Source organism: Oratosquilla oratoria, chromosome 41, assembly GCF_046742065.1.
Source record: "Oratosquilla oratoria isolate Oo_2021 chromosome 41, ASM4674206v1, whole genome shotgun sequence".
In the NCBI taxonomy this organism is placed as follows: domain Eukaryota; kingdom Metazoa; phylum Arthropoda; class Malacostraca; order Stomatopoda; family Squillidae; genus Oratosquilla; species Oratosquilla oratoria.
This window is the reverse complement of record NC_134817.1, coordinates 7,638,544-7,657,139: the sequence shown is the minus strand read 5'-3', so window position 1 is coordinate 7,657,139 and position 18,596 is coordinate 7,638,544. Positions and strand designations below refer to the sequence as shown.

Genomic DNA, 18,596 nt, shown 5'->3' with positions numbered 1-18,596 from the left:
TCCTCTTTCCCTGCACTGGTCTTCAATAAATTCCAGGAAGGCATTTCCTCTACTCCTTCACTCCTTGATTTTATAAGCTCTTCCAAACCATGTGTTTTTCAGTTCATAAGCTATGGAAATACATATAGAAAATGTGTTTCTATGCTTTCGAACTTCTTTCTTATAGCTCCTTTCATACCGTTGGTATTTTGATTTTGATTTTGGCTCCATCCACACATTCTTAATCATCTTCGTACCGCACTTATGGTATCGAAGAAGTTATAATAGATGATAGCTTTCTAACAGAAAAAAAAAACTCCTTTCACCTTTGGATCAGACATAAGATATCATACAAGTTTTCAAACATGCGCCTCCACACACACACACACACACACACACACACAAGCGAACAAAGAAACACACATATATACATAGATACACACACCTGTACACACATGTATATATTCAAATATACATTATCTATGGAGTTTGCTTCTTTTTCTTTCTTTCAGTCCGCGACTGCTACGACGCTGTAATAGTCCCACTTGGTCGATTGTTTGATTTGTTTTTTTTTTATTTTTGTTGTTTACGTATATATCTAAGCCCTCTAAGTAAAATCTTAAAGTTGTTACAGTCTGAGACTAATGATTTTCTCTGAGCACTTAAGATTTTAGTGCCCAAGGTTTGAATTTAACTAAGAAAAGAAAGAGGTGTGGGTAACTGTGAAAAATCCTGCTCTGTATATTGCTACTAGATTAACGTAATACAAAGAGAAAGCTAGGAAGTGCTTTCCACCATTCCCTTACATATTCATATTTTTGTTTGCTCATAGATTTATTCATTCATTTCTCTATTTTTATTTATTTATTCATTTATTCGTCGATATATTTATGTAGTAATTAATTAATTTATTTATTCATTTACTTTTTTTTTGCAGGTGCTACTGCTCTTATCCTCGTTGGCATCTGCATCGTATTCCTCGTCTTCATTAGTTTCGTCGTTTTCATGAAGAAACTCCGGCGGCAGCATCTGGAGAAGAAAGTCGTATCAGACCTCGACAAGGAGTACAAGAAGTGAGGATACATATACTTTAATTCTTTATCATATTAGTAACAGGCTGCCTCCCGTGTAAGGGGGGAAGAAAGCTTTTGGTATATGTATGTATATTAGTAACGTTACTCTCACGTTTCAAATGTTTTCTGTTACTCCATACACTTTCATAAATGGCTACGGTTTTCTTTGGTTATGCTTTTTTTTCTAAATGTAATTCTCCCTTCACTTCCCTGCCCCTTTTTCAAATTCTAATCTCGTTCATTATTTGTTCATTGATAAGTTCATTCATTCGACAAAACACGTCCTTACCAAATCCCTCGGCAAACACTGTCATATGGCTTGTCTAAGTCTACAGCAGGCTCTCTATCGCTTTACCATTTGACAAGAAACCACGAGAACAGTAATTCTTGTCTGATAATATTTGCAATATTCCATCCTTTTAATTACGTTCAACCCTGTTATTGAAAAAAAAAATAACTTTAGCCTCATCTCGAACTGATACGTAGTGAACAGCATTAATGTGTTCTTCATGCTCATTGGTGTCTACAGCGGTGTGTGTGCGTGTGTGTGTGTGTGTGTGTGTGTGTGTGTGTGTGTGTGTGTGTGTGTGTGTGTGTGTGTGTGTGTGTGTGTGTGTGTGTGTGTGTGTGTGTGTGTGTGTGTGTGTGGTGAGAGAGAGAAAGAGAGAAAGGATATTTATCATGTGGACATTACTTCTGCTTGAGATATTTCGTCTTTCGATCCAGATCTTTGTACCTGAGCAATGCGAGCCAACGTTTTTTTTTTTTCCAAGTCTATATATAGTGAATCAAATTTCATTCAAACTCCAGTATAAAACTCATAAATAACCCGATAAAAACTGGGGCATGATATATCTGTATGAATTTTGACTTTTGGGTAACATAAAAAAGAAATATTCGGCACAGAAGGTAAAATATGTTGATCGATATATAACTTTGCTTCTGGGAGATGCAAACTTAAACAAAACTTCAAAGACAGCCCAATGGGGAAAAAAAAAGAAAAAAGACAAAATGGCTTGTCAACCTTTTACAGACAAGCCTCCCCCATGCCTCGGCAGACACAACGTGCGAGGAAAGATCTGTTCGGGTTACCAAAATATAACCAACAAACCAGTTCCACTTTCGGCGATTTCTCGGTAAGCGTGGGTCTTTGACTTCTGTTAAAGGAGAAGAAAGATGGCGACCCACACATTGATATGTATTACCTGATGAGTTTAACGTGAACAAGCATAATCAGTATCTGATACTCAGAGTAGCTATTGGCGTTCAAAATGGTCAGACCTAATGTCCTACTAAGTACAAGAGCATCTTCCAAGATAAAAAAAAAGGCTCGAATTGAAAACAGCTTTTTGATAAAAGGCTACATGATAACTCGACGTAAAGAAACTAAAGTTTCCGTAACGTTAAAATATCAATAAAATGACTATGATGATCAGCTTTACCGTTTTACCAACAATCTAAGAAAGAAACGGTTGAAAAGAATTTTCTCAGACACTGTAAATATTTCAGGTTGTCAGAATAGATGAGACATGCGACACAACTCTAGTTTGCTTTTGCAGTGCTTTTGGAGGAAATCTCATCGTTTAAGATATCAGGGTTGACAAACTTTCTTTGGTTCCTTTATAACCCTGCGTCACGTTGACAGTAGCCATTCTCATTCTGTCTACACTCATACTTTCAACATATAATATATCTTTCTCTCTCTTTTTCACACACACACACACACACACACACACACACACACACACACACACACACACACACACACACACACACACACACACACACACTTATACTTATCCCACATCATTCCGGAATATAAATTTTAGTTATGCTACAAAACAGAAATGGTTTTGGTTATGCTTTATGATTCTTATTTGGGGTTATGGCTCGTCTTTACAGGTCTTACAGCAACAACGGGTACCAACCATCGAACTTAGCGCCGGCTGCCAACTTCCTGAGTAGTTTCGGGGGTGAGGGCGGCGGTGGAAAAGGCGGCGGCGGTTTTCTCAAAAGCCCCATGCTCTTCGCCCCTTACGCCGACGGAAACCAGATCGACGCCAAGAAGCAGAAGGAGATTCTCGCTACCTTCCTCAGGTGATTATGGAATCGTGGTGTTTGGGGTCTTTAACAGTCCTACAAAACTGTCCATTTCTGTATGTGTCAGGGAGACTTCACCCCTCAGTCTGACGTGATTGGGCCAAAGGTAAATTTTAAGCAGTCTACAACATCTCGTCATCTTTCTGTAGACATGACGTCAAGTCGCAGGAAGCGGGTGGAATTACTTAGACATTATTAGGATGAATAGATTACTATTAGGTATTAATCATATGCCTTACAGTAGATAATACAGCCTGTCTTCTTGCTAATCTTATCCCCTTAGTAAATTCAAATATACATGTGTGTGTGTGTGTGTATATATATATATATATATATATATATATATATATATATATATATGTATATATATATATATATATATATATATATATATATATATATATATATATATACATGTGTGTGTGCGTGTCCTTATTTGTTTGCCTATTTATGTATCTATCTATATCTTTATGTTCGATTTGCCAGACTCATAATTTAATTTGATGTATTTCTTTTTCACAGCATTGATCCTGCAGCCACATCCAACAAGCTAGGACGTGTGTGGTTCTCTTGCTACTATGATTATGTCGAAGGTCTCCTCTGTGTCCACATTCTGCACGCCAGGTAATTATCACCTCCACCTACAGTGTAGTTACATGGGCTCAAGGTTAAGATTCTTGTAATTTCCTGCGTCCAGTCATTACAAATTGATGCCCAATTCGGCACAGCGACAGCGACGTACTGGTTTACGAATAATGATTGTGTTTAACGGGTGGGATATGGCTGTAGTGCAAGGTTCATAATCGTCTCAATTATAATGTTTCGACGCGGTGACGTCACCGTGGTGGTGTTGATATAGTTTTCAAGATATTTCTGATTCAGACAACTAAAGTCGTCCGTTTTTTTCTCTCCTTCTTTAGGTATATTCAAGGACCAAGCCCCACAAATACCAAGGCTGGGGAGGTTCACGTCGAAGCTTCTGTACTGACGCCTCTGAATAAGATTCTTGCGGCCGACAAGACCAACTCGAGGAAGGCCACGATGGCTCCGATCTTCAACGAAACGCTTACGTTCACGGTGAGTTCCGAGAGTTGTTATTACTAGTGTCGTTTATAATATTGGTTTTATACTTTAGTTGATCCTATTCTACTATTTGTTTTAGTCAAGAAATTAAAACCTTTATGAGGATGGTACGATTTTTCTTTTTCTAAAGCTTGTTATTAGGTAGTAAGATTTAAAGACTTGTTTCTGACTTTGGTTAGACAATTTTACTCAACACTTGGGTTATTTTATGATCATTGCAGAACCCTAAATTATACAATTGATCTTAAGAAAGTCACCGATAGTTTGATCAATGGAGCCACGTGATTTGCAAATCGATTTAAAAGCACGTGATGCATAGCCCACACCTAAGCTTGTTGGTGAATCTTTGTTCTTTTCATTGCAGGTTGGAGCGGAAGAAGTGACGCAGTTTGTCGTTCGACTCGTCCTCTACCATGACGACGCAGACAAAAACGAAAGTCGGGCAGTCGGTAGTGTCGTCGTTCCCCTTCACACCATCGACCTTTGTTCGCAGTCCACCATCTTCCGAGATTTGCAGTAGAAGAAGACGCTGCCACCCTATTCCACATTATACAATTCGCCCTCAAATGCAAACAGCAGTCAGCGGCAAGCGTTCCCTCTGCTGTATCATCCCGGACACCTCATTCCACTTGGCTTCCTGTTGCTGTTCCTCAGTTTGCCGGTGCAGTGGAGCGCAATGGAACGTTGCAGAAGTCTTTCCAAGCTGTATCGCGTCTCCTCACCAACGTCGTAGGAAACTTGCACAAGTATTTTTGCACCGTACCCGGTCTCTCATACTTTGCCTGGAGACTTCCACTGGTCTCTCGTACCTAGACAGGAGATTTGACCAGGAAGCTGGAGACCTGTAAGAACAGAAGTGGCTTTAAGGATATTTCTGGTCCGGTCGATTTATCACGACCCGTTTCTTTATAGCATTCGAGTTTTGAAGAAAAACATGCTTGAAGTGACCAGGTTCTTTAGTAATATTCCACAGACGTCCCTTGTATTTCTGTGATATCTATAAAAAAAAAACTACAGACTTCCCATTGACCAGTAGCAGTAACTGAACTTCTAGAACCTTCTCATAATATACTGACTCCCTGGTCTGTCTTTCGTAATGTGGAGTTGACTTGCTCCCTAACTTTGAAGTATTACTAGAGTGATTTGTCTGTCTGTCTGTCAGGATTCTTTTTCTGTGTCACCTTTCTTCCTTTTTCAATATCCATTGATCATCCTTATTTATTTATGCTAAGATAAATTGTCGATAATTTAGTGTGTATTACGACAATTTTCATTTCGTCTGTGATGACCATGAGTCATAAGACAATGCCCCCTGTGATGATCACAGAGGGGCAATATGTAATTTGTATAAGATACATATTAAGTATACAGAGTATATCAAACGAATTATGGTGTTTGCAAAGGCTTATTTCTGAACCTTTTGGAACAGAAACCGTTGAAAAAAACAAGTGCATAGCGTATTGCGCTGCGCAGTGTAAACAAACCAATATGCTGAAAGGGGCATTCGGAGCTGCAAGCGATGGAAAAAAGTGGCGCATTTTAAATTACTTGCTTTTGGTGTGTAGTTTTCATAACAAATGGACTTAAGAAAAAACATGTAAAATAAACCAAGGTTACATTTAAGGAGTGGAACGGCTTTTGGTAGAACTGCTTAGAGTTTGCGAAACTGTTTTGTTTTTGCATTCAACCCAAGTTGTCCCAGCATAACATGGTTGACTTTCAGTATTGTACACTAGTTTTTTTCATTACACGTGTGAAATGCAAACCAGCTTCGAGAGTTAACCACAAATACTTTAATGCAAAAACTCAACGATTTCAATGGATCATCGTTGACATGTTCAAAAATCCTTCAAGAAGACCTTGAAGAACTTCCCATTTCTCTAATTGAAAAGATAAAAAGATTTATTCTTTAAATTGTTAGAATTTCGAAACTAGCCAACATGATCCACAATCGCTTGGTTATACTACATTGTGATTATACTGCGATGTGATGGACCTACAAATATGTGATATATCTTCATGGTAATTTTTAGAAGCGTACACTTACACGATATACCAATAGAAAATTAAATACTCATTGAGTAAAATATAATACACCAACGTAATATACGTTTTTCTTGGCGAGAATCAATAACAGAAAAAGTTGCTAAAAGCGATACACTAACAAACGGAGCCACGACAACTGCTTGAGACGCCATCTTTGTTTGGATAGATGCGGAGGTCGAAGACCATCGGTACACAACACCATCGTCAAACTGACATTGAAAGAACTGGACAAACGACAATATGGCGTCTCGAACATATCGTCGCAGCTCCGTTCGGTTGTGTATTTGCTTTTAGCATTTTTTTTTCTGCCATGAAAAACGTATGTCATATTGATGTATTATAATTTACAAAATGATTATCTGAATTTCTATTGCTATATCACGTAGGTGTGCACTTCTTTAAAAATACCTTTTTCATTAATATAGTTTGGAGTGCTCCTGAATGTGTGATATCTTGCCTATGTATACATACATCCATGCATATAAAAACAAATGGTGACTCAAGTTTCACTGACTGGGAATCCGCGACCTCATAATATCCGGCGACAGTCTTCGGGTCCTCTCGCAGATCTGTCTGGGAAGAAACTTTTTTTTTTTTTTTTTGTCACCGAATAACAGGAAAGAGAGAAATAATAATAATGAAAAATAGAAAAAGAAGTCGAAGTTGGTTACTGGACATGTTCCGGAGACCATGTACCAGCCCTTGCATATATACAACTACAGTGTATATAGAAATATTAGTACATGTACTGCATTCATGAATATGTACATATATGCACACGCATGAATATATATGCACACATATCATATGATTCGAAATATATATATCCACATATATAGATGTATTTACATATATACATATACATGTATATATCCATATCCATTTATATACATTTACATATATACATATGCACATACATATATAAGATCCATACATTCACACAGTACCCTATACATAATGGCATCCGAGAGTATTTTTCATATTTTGTGTATTACTGTATCATTGTCGTCGCTGATTGGTTAACTATTGCCATATTTGCGATGACTTATTGAGCTTCCAGATTGTATAGGAACGAGTCCGGAGATAGATGAATTAAATAGAATCTATTAATCAATTAGATATATACATGCACATATGTATGTATAGATCGTCCCTGCAACATTATGCAGAAGTTGTAAACGATTGTTCCGTAGGAACAAAAAGATAGCGTATTGTAAATATGTCATTTTGAGGACGTATATTTAGTGATTAGCGCACTAGAACAATACTGATAAAATGCTGTGGCCTTCTTTCTACGGGGATGGTAGAGTAGTAGTAATTACATGATTTTTCTTGCAACAATTTATTTGTAATGGTGCTCCACAATTACTGATATCACTAAATAGGTTCTATGCAGGGTATAGCAATAAAACGTGTCGTTTTAGAAAGAGTGTTACATTCGAATTGTTGCAATAAAGATAATATAGTCATATCATTGCAGTGATATACGTACACTTCGACTCCAGTAATTACATTGTATAAAACTGTGGTCATCTTGTAACACCGCCACAGTATAATATGATGAAGCGTAGATATTTTTACAAATCGACCTCTATACAGCAGCTTCCAGGAATTTTACAGTGTGTGTGTGTGTGTTTGTGTGTGTATAATGTATATATATATATATATATATATATATATATATATATATATACATACATACATATATATGTTACAGGGAGAAGCGTAAACACCAGACACAATAAATCTCTCACTTTGATTCTAGTGTCTACGCTTCTTCCTTCAACACAGATCCCAGACTCCAGATCTTCACCCTTATCAATACATACATACATACATATATATATATGTGTATATATATATATATATGTGTGTGTGTGTGTGTGTGTGTGTGTGTGTGTGTGTGTGTGTGTGTGTGTGTGTGTGTGTGTGTGTGTGTGTGTATGCGTGCGCGCGTGTGCGAACAGGAAAAAGTACCTTCACCGCTGGTTACGAAACCAGAGAGTAGTCAGAAAAATCTTTCGTACATTACATCCTCAGATAATACTCTCGATTCTTACATTGTCTGGCAATGTAGTACATGGAAGATCTTACCATCTACTCTTTGTGTTCTCCTGTGGATTTCTGCAAATGATCAGAAAGTGTGACATTGACAAGAAAAGAGAGATTCATCTTCCAGAACTGCCAAATCTGTTTTGTTTCAGTAAGCAGACCCGTTTTCGTTTAATGCACATGACTAGGTGATTCGTATCATTTGAATTGTCTAAGTTCCCTCTTATTCCGAGTAATTGACTTCTGATGAAAATCATGGAGTGCATATGATTCTCGGATTAATTAACTTCTGTTTTTTGTCAGACCGTCAAGCTTTTTCATTGTGTTTACAGGTATTTAGGATGTTATTTTTCCAACGACCGAGTGTTTTTCAAAATGCAGAATGTAGACAGAGAGAGAGAGATAAATTGGCAATGGTGAAGTATAACCAAAGTGTATAATATGGCAAAGATGCCTGCTACCTATGACATAAAGAGACATTGTCACTCGCTTATGTCCTACTGTCGTATACCAATTCTACTTCCGAGTCTTATCTATCCTTATATTCTGTCACACACAGATATGTATGTATATATATATATATATATATATATATATATATATATATATATATATATATATATATATATATATACACACACACACATTTTCTAATACCTCCATTTGTTCATCCCCGAAATAAACTAAGTAGCCTACTGTACATCATCATATGCACTCTTTGTTCACTCGCGTTACCCCACTGTTGTTTGTTCCTTTCCCCGCATTGCTCGCCTCCATATCCTTTACCTTATTTATTTAATGTATTTGTCCAGGAATTGCGTGTGTGCGACCGTGCATGTGATTTCCTTACTATTTCCACATTCCATACGTGTGAGAGTGTGCATCTGTCCATGCGCATGTACACATCTACATCTACAAATTTACATTAATAAATCTGTATTTCATATGTCTGTGCGCGTGCTTTTCCATGCGTTTCATACATTGTGTACGTGTGAGTACAGGTGTATACAGTCATAGGAATTTCAGTGTGTATTGTATACATAAATCAGTGTCTCTTAATTTTTTCTCTCTTTTTTCAATAACTTGGTCGGTTCTTCTCACAAGTAGTATCATTATGACCGATTTTTTATTGGTACTTTCGCTGTATTCTGCAAGGAATACATTTATTACATCTTTCAGTAGGCTGTTATTATAATTATTATTTTAGAGCAAGTCTGAAAGATATACCTTGTTTCTTCATTTGAAATACAACCTTAGTGTTCAGCAAAATCGGTGTTTTTTTCAACCCCTTTATGAAACTGCATGAAACTCGCGAAGAAGTGAAAGCTGACGAAGTCGTCATTCATTAATTCGTGAACATTCGACAGACGTAAACAAACTTTCACATCTAAGCTGGGGTACTAAACCAGTTAATTCTAGGGGTAGGAGACATAACCAGTGCAATGGTACTGTATATTTACCATAAAGCATAATGTACATGCATTGTATCCTACTAATTGACATTTCTAATTTGAAATAAAAAGTACCTTTGTTCAGTAATTGGATATAATCATTTCTCATCAAGGTTTGTATCACTAATCATTTTCATATGTCTGCATTGTAATTATACTGGATAGGGGCACTGAAAAATGTTAAGAATCAATCTAAACAATGTTTGAACACATGAACTATGGCGATTAAATGAGCTTCAAATTGAAGTTTTAAATTTTATTTGGATAAACATTCAACCAAAATATATGTTAATTTGTTATACAATTTTGTTTGTTTTATTTGGCTGTTTTGTTCACTTCAATTTTTTGCTCTACATCCAATCTTGTTTTGCACCAAAAGATCTTTCGTCGGATTTTTTTTTTTACATTGTAATGTGTGAACACACAAATTTGGGAAATTAATTCAAATTAATTATTCACAAAAGATTATCCAGGGGAGTTAGCTACTGATACACTGTCGTCTGGTAAACATTGATCGATTCGTCGATGCAACATACAAATATAAAAGTTCTCCACTACGTGGACGAAATTATGAAAAAACGTAAAATGTCTATTGCGCGGTGACATGGTTTCCGCATGGAATAGAAGATATAAACAAGATTGAGAGAATACACAAGCAGTAACCATATTGCTTCCCAGCATTATTGATAAAATATACGAAGAGGTATTAAAAGCAATCTGTCATTATTGCAAAAAGAGAAAGAGACGATTTGATATATGTGTTTAGGTCAGTAAAGTTGGTAACACTGCTCGGGAATTGCAGGGTCATGAAGATGAATTGAAAAAGACCATAACTCTAAAGAATTAAAGAAACAGTTATATGGATGCGTCCACTTCAGGAGTAGCTGTTCATATGATCCAAACCAAAAAAAAATAGCCAAATTTAAAACTAGGTATGATGGTTAAAAAAAAAGACCTCACCTTACCGTATATGAGGTAACTATAGATGTAACCTTACCGTATATGAGGTAACTAAAGATGTAACTCAAAAAAGTGCTGTTTTTTATACAAAAAAACATACTTTTTATAAAAAAAAAACTTGACCCCCCAAAAAAACATGGATTTTTTTTTTTTTTTTTATGCAGCTCCTGCCACTTATCCACCACTACTACAACCACAGCCATCAACCAGCAGGGATTCTACTGCTTCAAGCAACATCCCTACTTTCCAGCTTGAGTCGGATGATTCAGAAACGGAATATTCTGCGGGCTCAGTTGATGAACCGCCCAGCCCCGGCCCCAGATTTCCCCATCTGATGTAGAGGAGCCTGAAGAGGAACAACAGGAACCGCAGAACTTGGATTGATGAAGTCAGAAGTTCAGAGCCTACTATATCTATAATGTCTGAGTCTAATGCCTGTTCCTAGGTGTTGAAATATGAATATTTGTTATTGTGCATCTTGTGTTGTTTTTGATTGAATGTATAATGCAATGTATAGTTAGAATTTTGTCATTTGATTTATTGTATAACCTATACTTAATTTGCATGTATAAGAAAGTTTAGTTGCTAGGCCTGAGAGATTTCCCGAGCTAAGGGAAACATTACGCTTCTCCAAGTTAGTCATTGTGAAGCCACAGTGTGGAGAGGTCGTCGTGTACATTTTTGTCTGAATATAAACTTAATCGTGTCATGTGCATTGTGCCTTTCAAGAACAATAAACAGTTAAGTATTTTTCTAAGCGTTTATATAATACCCATAGCTTTCAACACTAGGAACTCCCCCCCCCCTCCCCCACCGCCCTCCAGGGAATGGCCCTGACAGAAGGCTTCATTTTCTTCTGTCCTTGCACTCTCTTCTTGTTTTTTCCAGACCCATGATTAATTTGTGCATGCCTTATTGTATATCCTATTTTATGTGTATGTTTAACCATTCATGACAAGGAAATTTGGAGTGTTTAATCTTTGAAGATTATACTAAGAGTAAATTTTGTAAGGTAGCCATATTGGCCCATATACAGTATCTACATTTGTTGCAGCATCTGAGTCCTGACTAAAAAGGTCAATTACTTGTTTATTTTTGTACTGTGTCTGATGTCTCTTTGGATAAGGTAGATACGCATATGTGGAGGGATGAAATACTTACACCTGTTTTCATATACTTGATATTTAATATCTGAACAAATTTGGACGTGTAAAAAAAATAAAAAAAGTTAGTTTTTTTTTAATTTTGCGATTTTTTTCATCACTAGAGGTAACCACACATACACCGTTTTGACGGTGCAGTGGTACCGTTCTTAACCGCTAATACAGCGATCCGAATTCGAGTCCTGCCCAGGGCTGATAAAAAATCAGCATCGCTACAGCGAGAGCTGGCACTCCAACTCTGGTGGGCAAGTTTTGTGTGTGTAAGGTCACATCATTATCCATGGATCGAGCCATATTTGAGCTCTGAGCTCTCATTCGGGAGAGTAGTAGTTGTCGATCATGAGCCAAACACGTGATCCAAGACCATGGTGAATATCACACATACACAATAACCCCACTTAATCACCTGACTTGATTTCTACCCCCAAATAAACATCGTTTTTATGCAGGACGAATACCATACTTAGATGTTACCTTACTCGGGTATTGAACTTTGTGTGAATCAGTAATAACGAACTCCATACACGAATTAGTTTGTGACTGTCCAACTTTTGAACCCAATTTTCTTTCTGTTTTTGGAAAAGCATATTCATTGTCCGTTTATTTATGATTAATAAACATAAAAGGCAGAAATAGAGGAATGTTGATGACACCAACTGAATTAAATGGGAGTTGGACAGAATACTTTCAAGAATTACCATATAGATGTGCAGCCACGATCCAGAGTTCACCCCGGGGTAGAATATATGCATTTCTCGTCGGGAACTGCGAAAGTTCCGAAACTTCACGAGCCATCAGACGAAACACTATTTCCGTCAGAGTTTTAGATAGCCAATATCAATAAGTCTTTATTTGTGATATATTCATTCATCGGACGTTAAGTATATATATATATATATATATATATCATATGTATTTATATTTGAATTTTCAATCTTGTACATATTACTTGTTTATTATTATCAGGAGGCCCTACATCAGTTCAATTCTAGGGTTTGTGCAGGCAAGTTGGATACTCAATTTCTTTGGTTATACTTCTGGGTCTACATGTTTTGCAAAGGCTGAGTAATAAGTTAAATGATGACGTAGTCATAGGTCACTTCCTACTTTTCCCAACGTGCTTAATGGTTGATTTATTTTGTTGCTTGATTATTTAAACCCAAAAGCCGTTTGTAACCGCTGCCTACTCCGAACGCGATTATTCCTCATGAATTATATTTGCGCTTTAAAATGCACCCGATATACAGCTTAATTAAAAAAGTTAGATCAACATTGTACGTAAGAATATTTCTGCTTTAGAGTGTTACAATGACGTGAGTAAGGTTCGCTGTAACAGACGGCAGATACACAAAAGTCGATGGAACTCACAAAGTATTCACTCGGACATCAACTCTGCAGGTGGTCTGGAACTGCCCATACATGAACGCATGAGAGACGGTATGATAATGATACCAATACAGTGACGATATCCAGAAAAAACAATAACCTATTATCTGTCTGTTTATTATTATTTGCTTGATTATCATTTATTATGTTAATTTATTATTATTTACTATTTACATATTTGTTTATTATTTAACTACCTATGCCTTTACTCATTCATTTATTATTATCTATATTATTATAGTTTTTATTTATTTATTTATTTATTCATTTATCATGGTTGGGTCGAAAGACGTCTAGGGTAAACATGTACTTTGAAAATTCTATCAATACCCTGACCTCCGACCTCCGCTCTCTCATTAGAAATATCGAGTTCTTCATACAAGTTCAACAATGCTACTACAGCTGTAGACTTCAACAAAGCATGTATTCAAAATGACCTTCCAATATATATATATATATATATATATGTGTGCGTGTGTGTGTGTGGGTGTGTGTGTGTGTGTGTGTGTGTGTGTGTGTGTGTGTGTGTGTGTGTGTGTGTATACACACACACAGGGTGTTCGGGATCAGTTTGACACTTTTTTCGGAAAAGAAAGAAAAACGTCATATCTCGGCCAAAAATTGATGTCTTCTCAAAATTCAAAGTGCATCTCTTAGAGGATCTTTTGCCAAATGCAGCTCACTCAAACTGCCCTGAGCCTCCAGGCGGGACCTGAACCTGCAGCACACGGCCTTCACGGTGTCCTTCGACTGATGCCTGAACACCAATTTGGTCCTGGTAATCAGCTCGTCCTTGGTATTGCAGACGTTAAGATTGGTGTCTTTTTCAACTGCGCCCCACACATAATAGTCCATGGGGTTACAATCAGGCGAGTTAGGGGGGTGGGGGCAGATGTTGGGACTGGTGAAGTCGTAGAAATTCTCAGACAGCCACTTCTGGCTTTTCCCGGAGATATGACACGGAGCTGAGTCCTACTGCCACACGAATGGTCTTCCCGCAGCCATCCTCTCCACCCAGCGCATGACAACAGTTGACAGCAACTCAATATGGCCAACTGAAGTGAGTCTGAGTCCCCCTTCAAAGATATGGGACAGCATGACGTGGACTTAGATGGAAACACAACCAAAGACCATCACAGTTTGAGGGAATTTTATCTTCATGAAGCGCGAGACTTCGTGCGGACTGTGGGCTAACCACCTGTTCTGCACGTGGTGCAACTGGTCCTGGTAGAAGTTCTTCTCGTCTGAGAACCACAGCATCCCCGGCTCGACTGGGTGTTTGACCTTGTTGAGGAGTTTCTTGGATTTTGTAAGGCGGTTTTCTTGGGCCTTGGCAGTGAGCAGTTGTCCATTAAGGGGCATTTAGACGGCCAAACGGTTTGTCAAACAAGTGTTTGAAGTGATGTTTGACCGTGTGAACAAGGTATTTGGTTGTCAAACACGTTCGACAAACGTGTTTGACGACCAAATACCCCGTTCACAGGATCAGACATCACTTCAAACACGTTTGACAAACCGGGTTTGTCAAACTGTTAGGCCGTGTAAATTGCCCTTTACGCCCCTTGTATGAGAATAGCGAATATCCTTGTTCAGCGCTTTCATTATAGTCGCCACTCCGACGCCCATCTCTCTCGCCAAGGTCCGCATTGCCTTGCCTCGATCTTGCCGGACCTTTTTTCAGCTTCTCGGCAAATTTCGTTGTGCGGACAGAAAACGCCTGCTATGATCCTTCCTGCTAGCCACTGCTTCCACATCTCCGTCGCAATTCTCCAGCTCACATCTCATGGCATTCAAGGAGCACTGACCTGCAGCTAAGTTTTTTTTTTTTTTTTTAAATCCGGCGCGAATCATGATGCAGGTCACTCTTCCAGTATTCCGGTGCTTTCCAGTCACCCATGCTCCCTAGCTTTCACACCCACCAATAGTACACAGAATCAGCTATCCGTTGCACTTTCAAGCATTCGTCCTGACGCACGACAGTTTTCCCGTCAACCCAGGGATGACACTTTGGAGTCCATCTTGCTTGTATCCTGCAAGGTGTGAATCGATCAAATTGTGAATACATATTATTATCAAAGTATGTGCTTTTATTGCCACCCTACTACAAATACCGGGATGAGGTGGCTTTCAATTTGTACTTTTGACATTGAAGTTTCAGTGGATATAGTGGTGACTAGGGATACCTATCTCTATTTTTCTAAGGGCAATAGGTTGTTGACGTCCGAGTCGGTAAGTTTATTGGTATGGTATGGTTTATATTCTCCATTATGTATTCCACGGTTTCTTTTGGAGAGTTGGATATTTTCTTGGAGTGGGTGTCTTTAAAAGAAGTCTATACGAAAATTAAAAGGGGGCTACAGCTCCTGAGCAGTTGGGTTATTCATTAGGCCTTGTACCGTGACTCAGGAGGCATGTGGCAGAAGACTTGGATATCGAGGCATACATTTATATAAGATAGAAAGTGGCGAAAATGGTTGGAGACGTTGGAAACGTTTACAAAGGATTACAAAGGCGGAGCATGCCGACAGGAGACCTTTTGATCCATATCTAGGTCGGATGAAAAAAAAAAAAAATCATATTAATAATAAATTAAAACTATAATAATGTAAAAATAACAAATAAAATACATAAATAAATGCATAGGTATAGTTGAATAACAAACAAAAAGGTAAATAGTAAATGATTATAAATTGACATATAACTAATAATAAATGAAAATCAGACAGACAAATTATAACAAAACAAAAACAAATAATATAAGATAAATTATAATCATTACAGCATCTTACTTAAGTATTTATCTAAATGATTCTTAAAGCTTCGAACTGAACTACATTGCACTACCTGTGCAGGAAGTTTATTCCATTCATTAACTACACGGTTGGCAAAGTTGTTTCTACCTACTTCCAAATTTAATCTATTTCCGGACAGTTTGAGACCATTGTTTCTTGTCTGATTCTCATTCAATGTGAAAATTTTGTCACTTTTGATGTTGTCAATTCCCATTAAAATCTTAAAAACCTGTATCAAGTCACCTCCGAGTCTACGCTTTTTTAGGGGGAAAACAGATTCATGTGCTTAAGTCGATTTTCGTATGATTTATTTTTGATATTTGGAATCAGTTTTGTGGCTCGCCGTTGTACTTTTCCCAGTCTGTCAATGTCTTTAATGAGATTCGGTGACCATACGGAAACAGCATATTCCAAATGTGGACGAACTAACGATTTATATAGCTTGTTAATGAGTGATGGACTTTTGAAATCAAAAGATCGCGCAATCAGTCCCAGAATCTTATTTGCTTTCTCAGAGGCTGAAATACACTGCTTGGATGATTTGAGGTCGTTACTGATAATTACGCCGAGATCTTTTTCACTATCCACTTTTGTTAACGAATTTCCAAATAACTTGTAATCGTACTTACTGTTATTTTTACCTATGTGCATTTACTTGTGTTAAATTTCATTAGCCACTTTTCAGACCATTGCTGTAATTGATCTAAATCTTCTTGAATATCTAATTGGTTTGAGTGATCATTTGCCACTCCGCACAGTTTTGTATCATCAGCAAATTTGGAAACAGTAGATTTTAGTCCATTGTCTATATCATTTATATATACTATGAATAGAAGTGGCCCAAGAACGGAACCCTGAGGAACTCCACTTGCAACATTTTTCCATCCAGAAGTTTTTCCATTTAAAACAACTCTCTGTTTTCGACCTTTCAACCAATTACTAGTCCAACCACTTATTCCATGCAAAGCTAATTTAGTAAGTAGTCTTTCGTGTGGGATGGTATCAAAAGCTTTTGCAAAGTCTAGATATATTAAATCTATATTGTTTCTTTTGTCATAATTCGAGATAACTGTGTTGTAGAATTCGAGTAAGTTAGTCACGCAAGAACGTTTCCGTCTGAAACCATGCTGGCTATCATTTATCAAACGGTTACTTTCTAAATGATATTCGATATCATCTCTGATGATAGTTTCCATTATTTTTCCTACGATCGAAGTCAAACTTATAGGCCTATAGTTATTTGGTTTCTTTTTGTCACCTTTTTTGAATATGGGAGTAACGTTAGCTAGCTTCCATTCTCTTGGGACATCTCCGGATATGATGGATTTCTCGAAAATAATTTCTAATGGAACAACAATCTCATTTTTCATTTCCTTTAAGATTCTTGGATGCCAACCGTCAGGCCCTGGTGTTTTATTAACTTTGAGTTTGTCTATACACCTTTTAATTTTTTCTTTTGTTATATTTACCGTAGTGAGTAAGTTTACCCCAGACTTTTCACAGGTTTCAGTTTGGAATTCACTTTGAGGTGTTTCGTTTACGAATACCGAGCTAAAATAATTGTTTAAGATATTACACATTCCTTCATTTGAATATTCAAGTTGACCGTCAGCAGATAATAGTGGACCAATGTGATTCCTAACCTTTTTATCTCTAATGTAACTATAGAATTCTTTGGGATTCTCTTTGGATTTATCAGCGATGTTCATTTCGTATTGTCGTTTTCTTTTTCTTATTGTCTTTTTTAAATCTCTCTGTATTGATACATAACTTTCATAGTCATTAGATGCACCCGAGCACTTATATTTCTTATAAGCCTGTCTCTTTTTAGCAATACTTTTTTCAGTTTCTTTGTCGAGCCACTTTGGGCGAGCCTGATTTGGGGGACGTCTGTCCTTAAAAGGAATGTAAGTTTGAATCATCTTAGTGAGCGTATTTTGAAATATTTCCCACATCTGATCTACAGGCCTTTCGTTTAATTTTGCCTCCCAATCTGTAAGCTGAAGCTCCTGACGTAGTTCTATGAACTGAGCTTTTCTGAAATCGGGTATTTTAGAAGCACAAGTATCTATTCTAAAATTGTTTAGGAGTTTGAATCTGACTAAATTGTGATCGCTATTTGCAACAGATTCACCGACTTCTACATCAGTTACCATGCTTTCGCGGCTAGTGATCAATAAATCGAGCAAGTTTATTTATTTATTTTTTATTTATTTATTTTTTTTAGAGAGAGGTAAATTTAAATGAGATGTATGATTCATCATTAGGCACTGACCTCAAGAACACCTCTAGATCTACTGGGGAAGGTTTTGAGTCAATTCTGACGGAATTTTGTCAAAGGAGGAACTCTCACGACTTTTCAAGCAGTTATGAATTGGCATGAATGCAGGCCATCATTTGCTTCTTTTCTACTTAAATGTTTGATGCCTGTCAAAAGGAAATGTAACAATATTTGAGCTTAGAGATTAGTTAAATTATTTCTAATAGTTCAGAGCAAGATTTTTTTTCTGG

At 37.2% G+C, this 18,596-nt stretch overlaps 1 protein-coding gene across 1 annotated transcript in view; it reads left to right on the top strand.

Annotated features, from left to right (window-relative positions):
- Nucleotides 1–5,621, top strand: part of LOC143020941 (uncharacterized) — a 29,999-nt gene extending 24,378 nt beyond the window's left edge. The window contains exons 2-6 of the mRNA XM_076177929.1: nucleotides 917–1,052; nucleotides 2,955–3,149; nucleotides 3,675–3,776; nucleotides 4,073–4,229; nucleotides 4,600–5,621. Of these exons, the coding sequence (XP_076034044.1) occupies nucleotides 917–1,052; nucleotides 2,955–3,149; nucleotides 3,675–3,776; nucleotides 4,073–4,229; nucleotides 4,600–4,755 (746 nt within the window). The 3' untranslated portion in view covers nucleotides 4,756–5,621. The remainder of the gene's footprint in view (nucleotides 1–916; nucleotides 1,053–2,954; nucleotides 3,150–3,674; nucleotides 3,777–4,072; nucleotides 4,230–4,599) is intronic.
- Nucleotides 5,622–18,596: the final 12,975 nt, after the last annotated feature.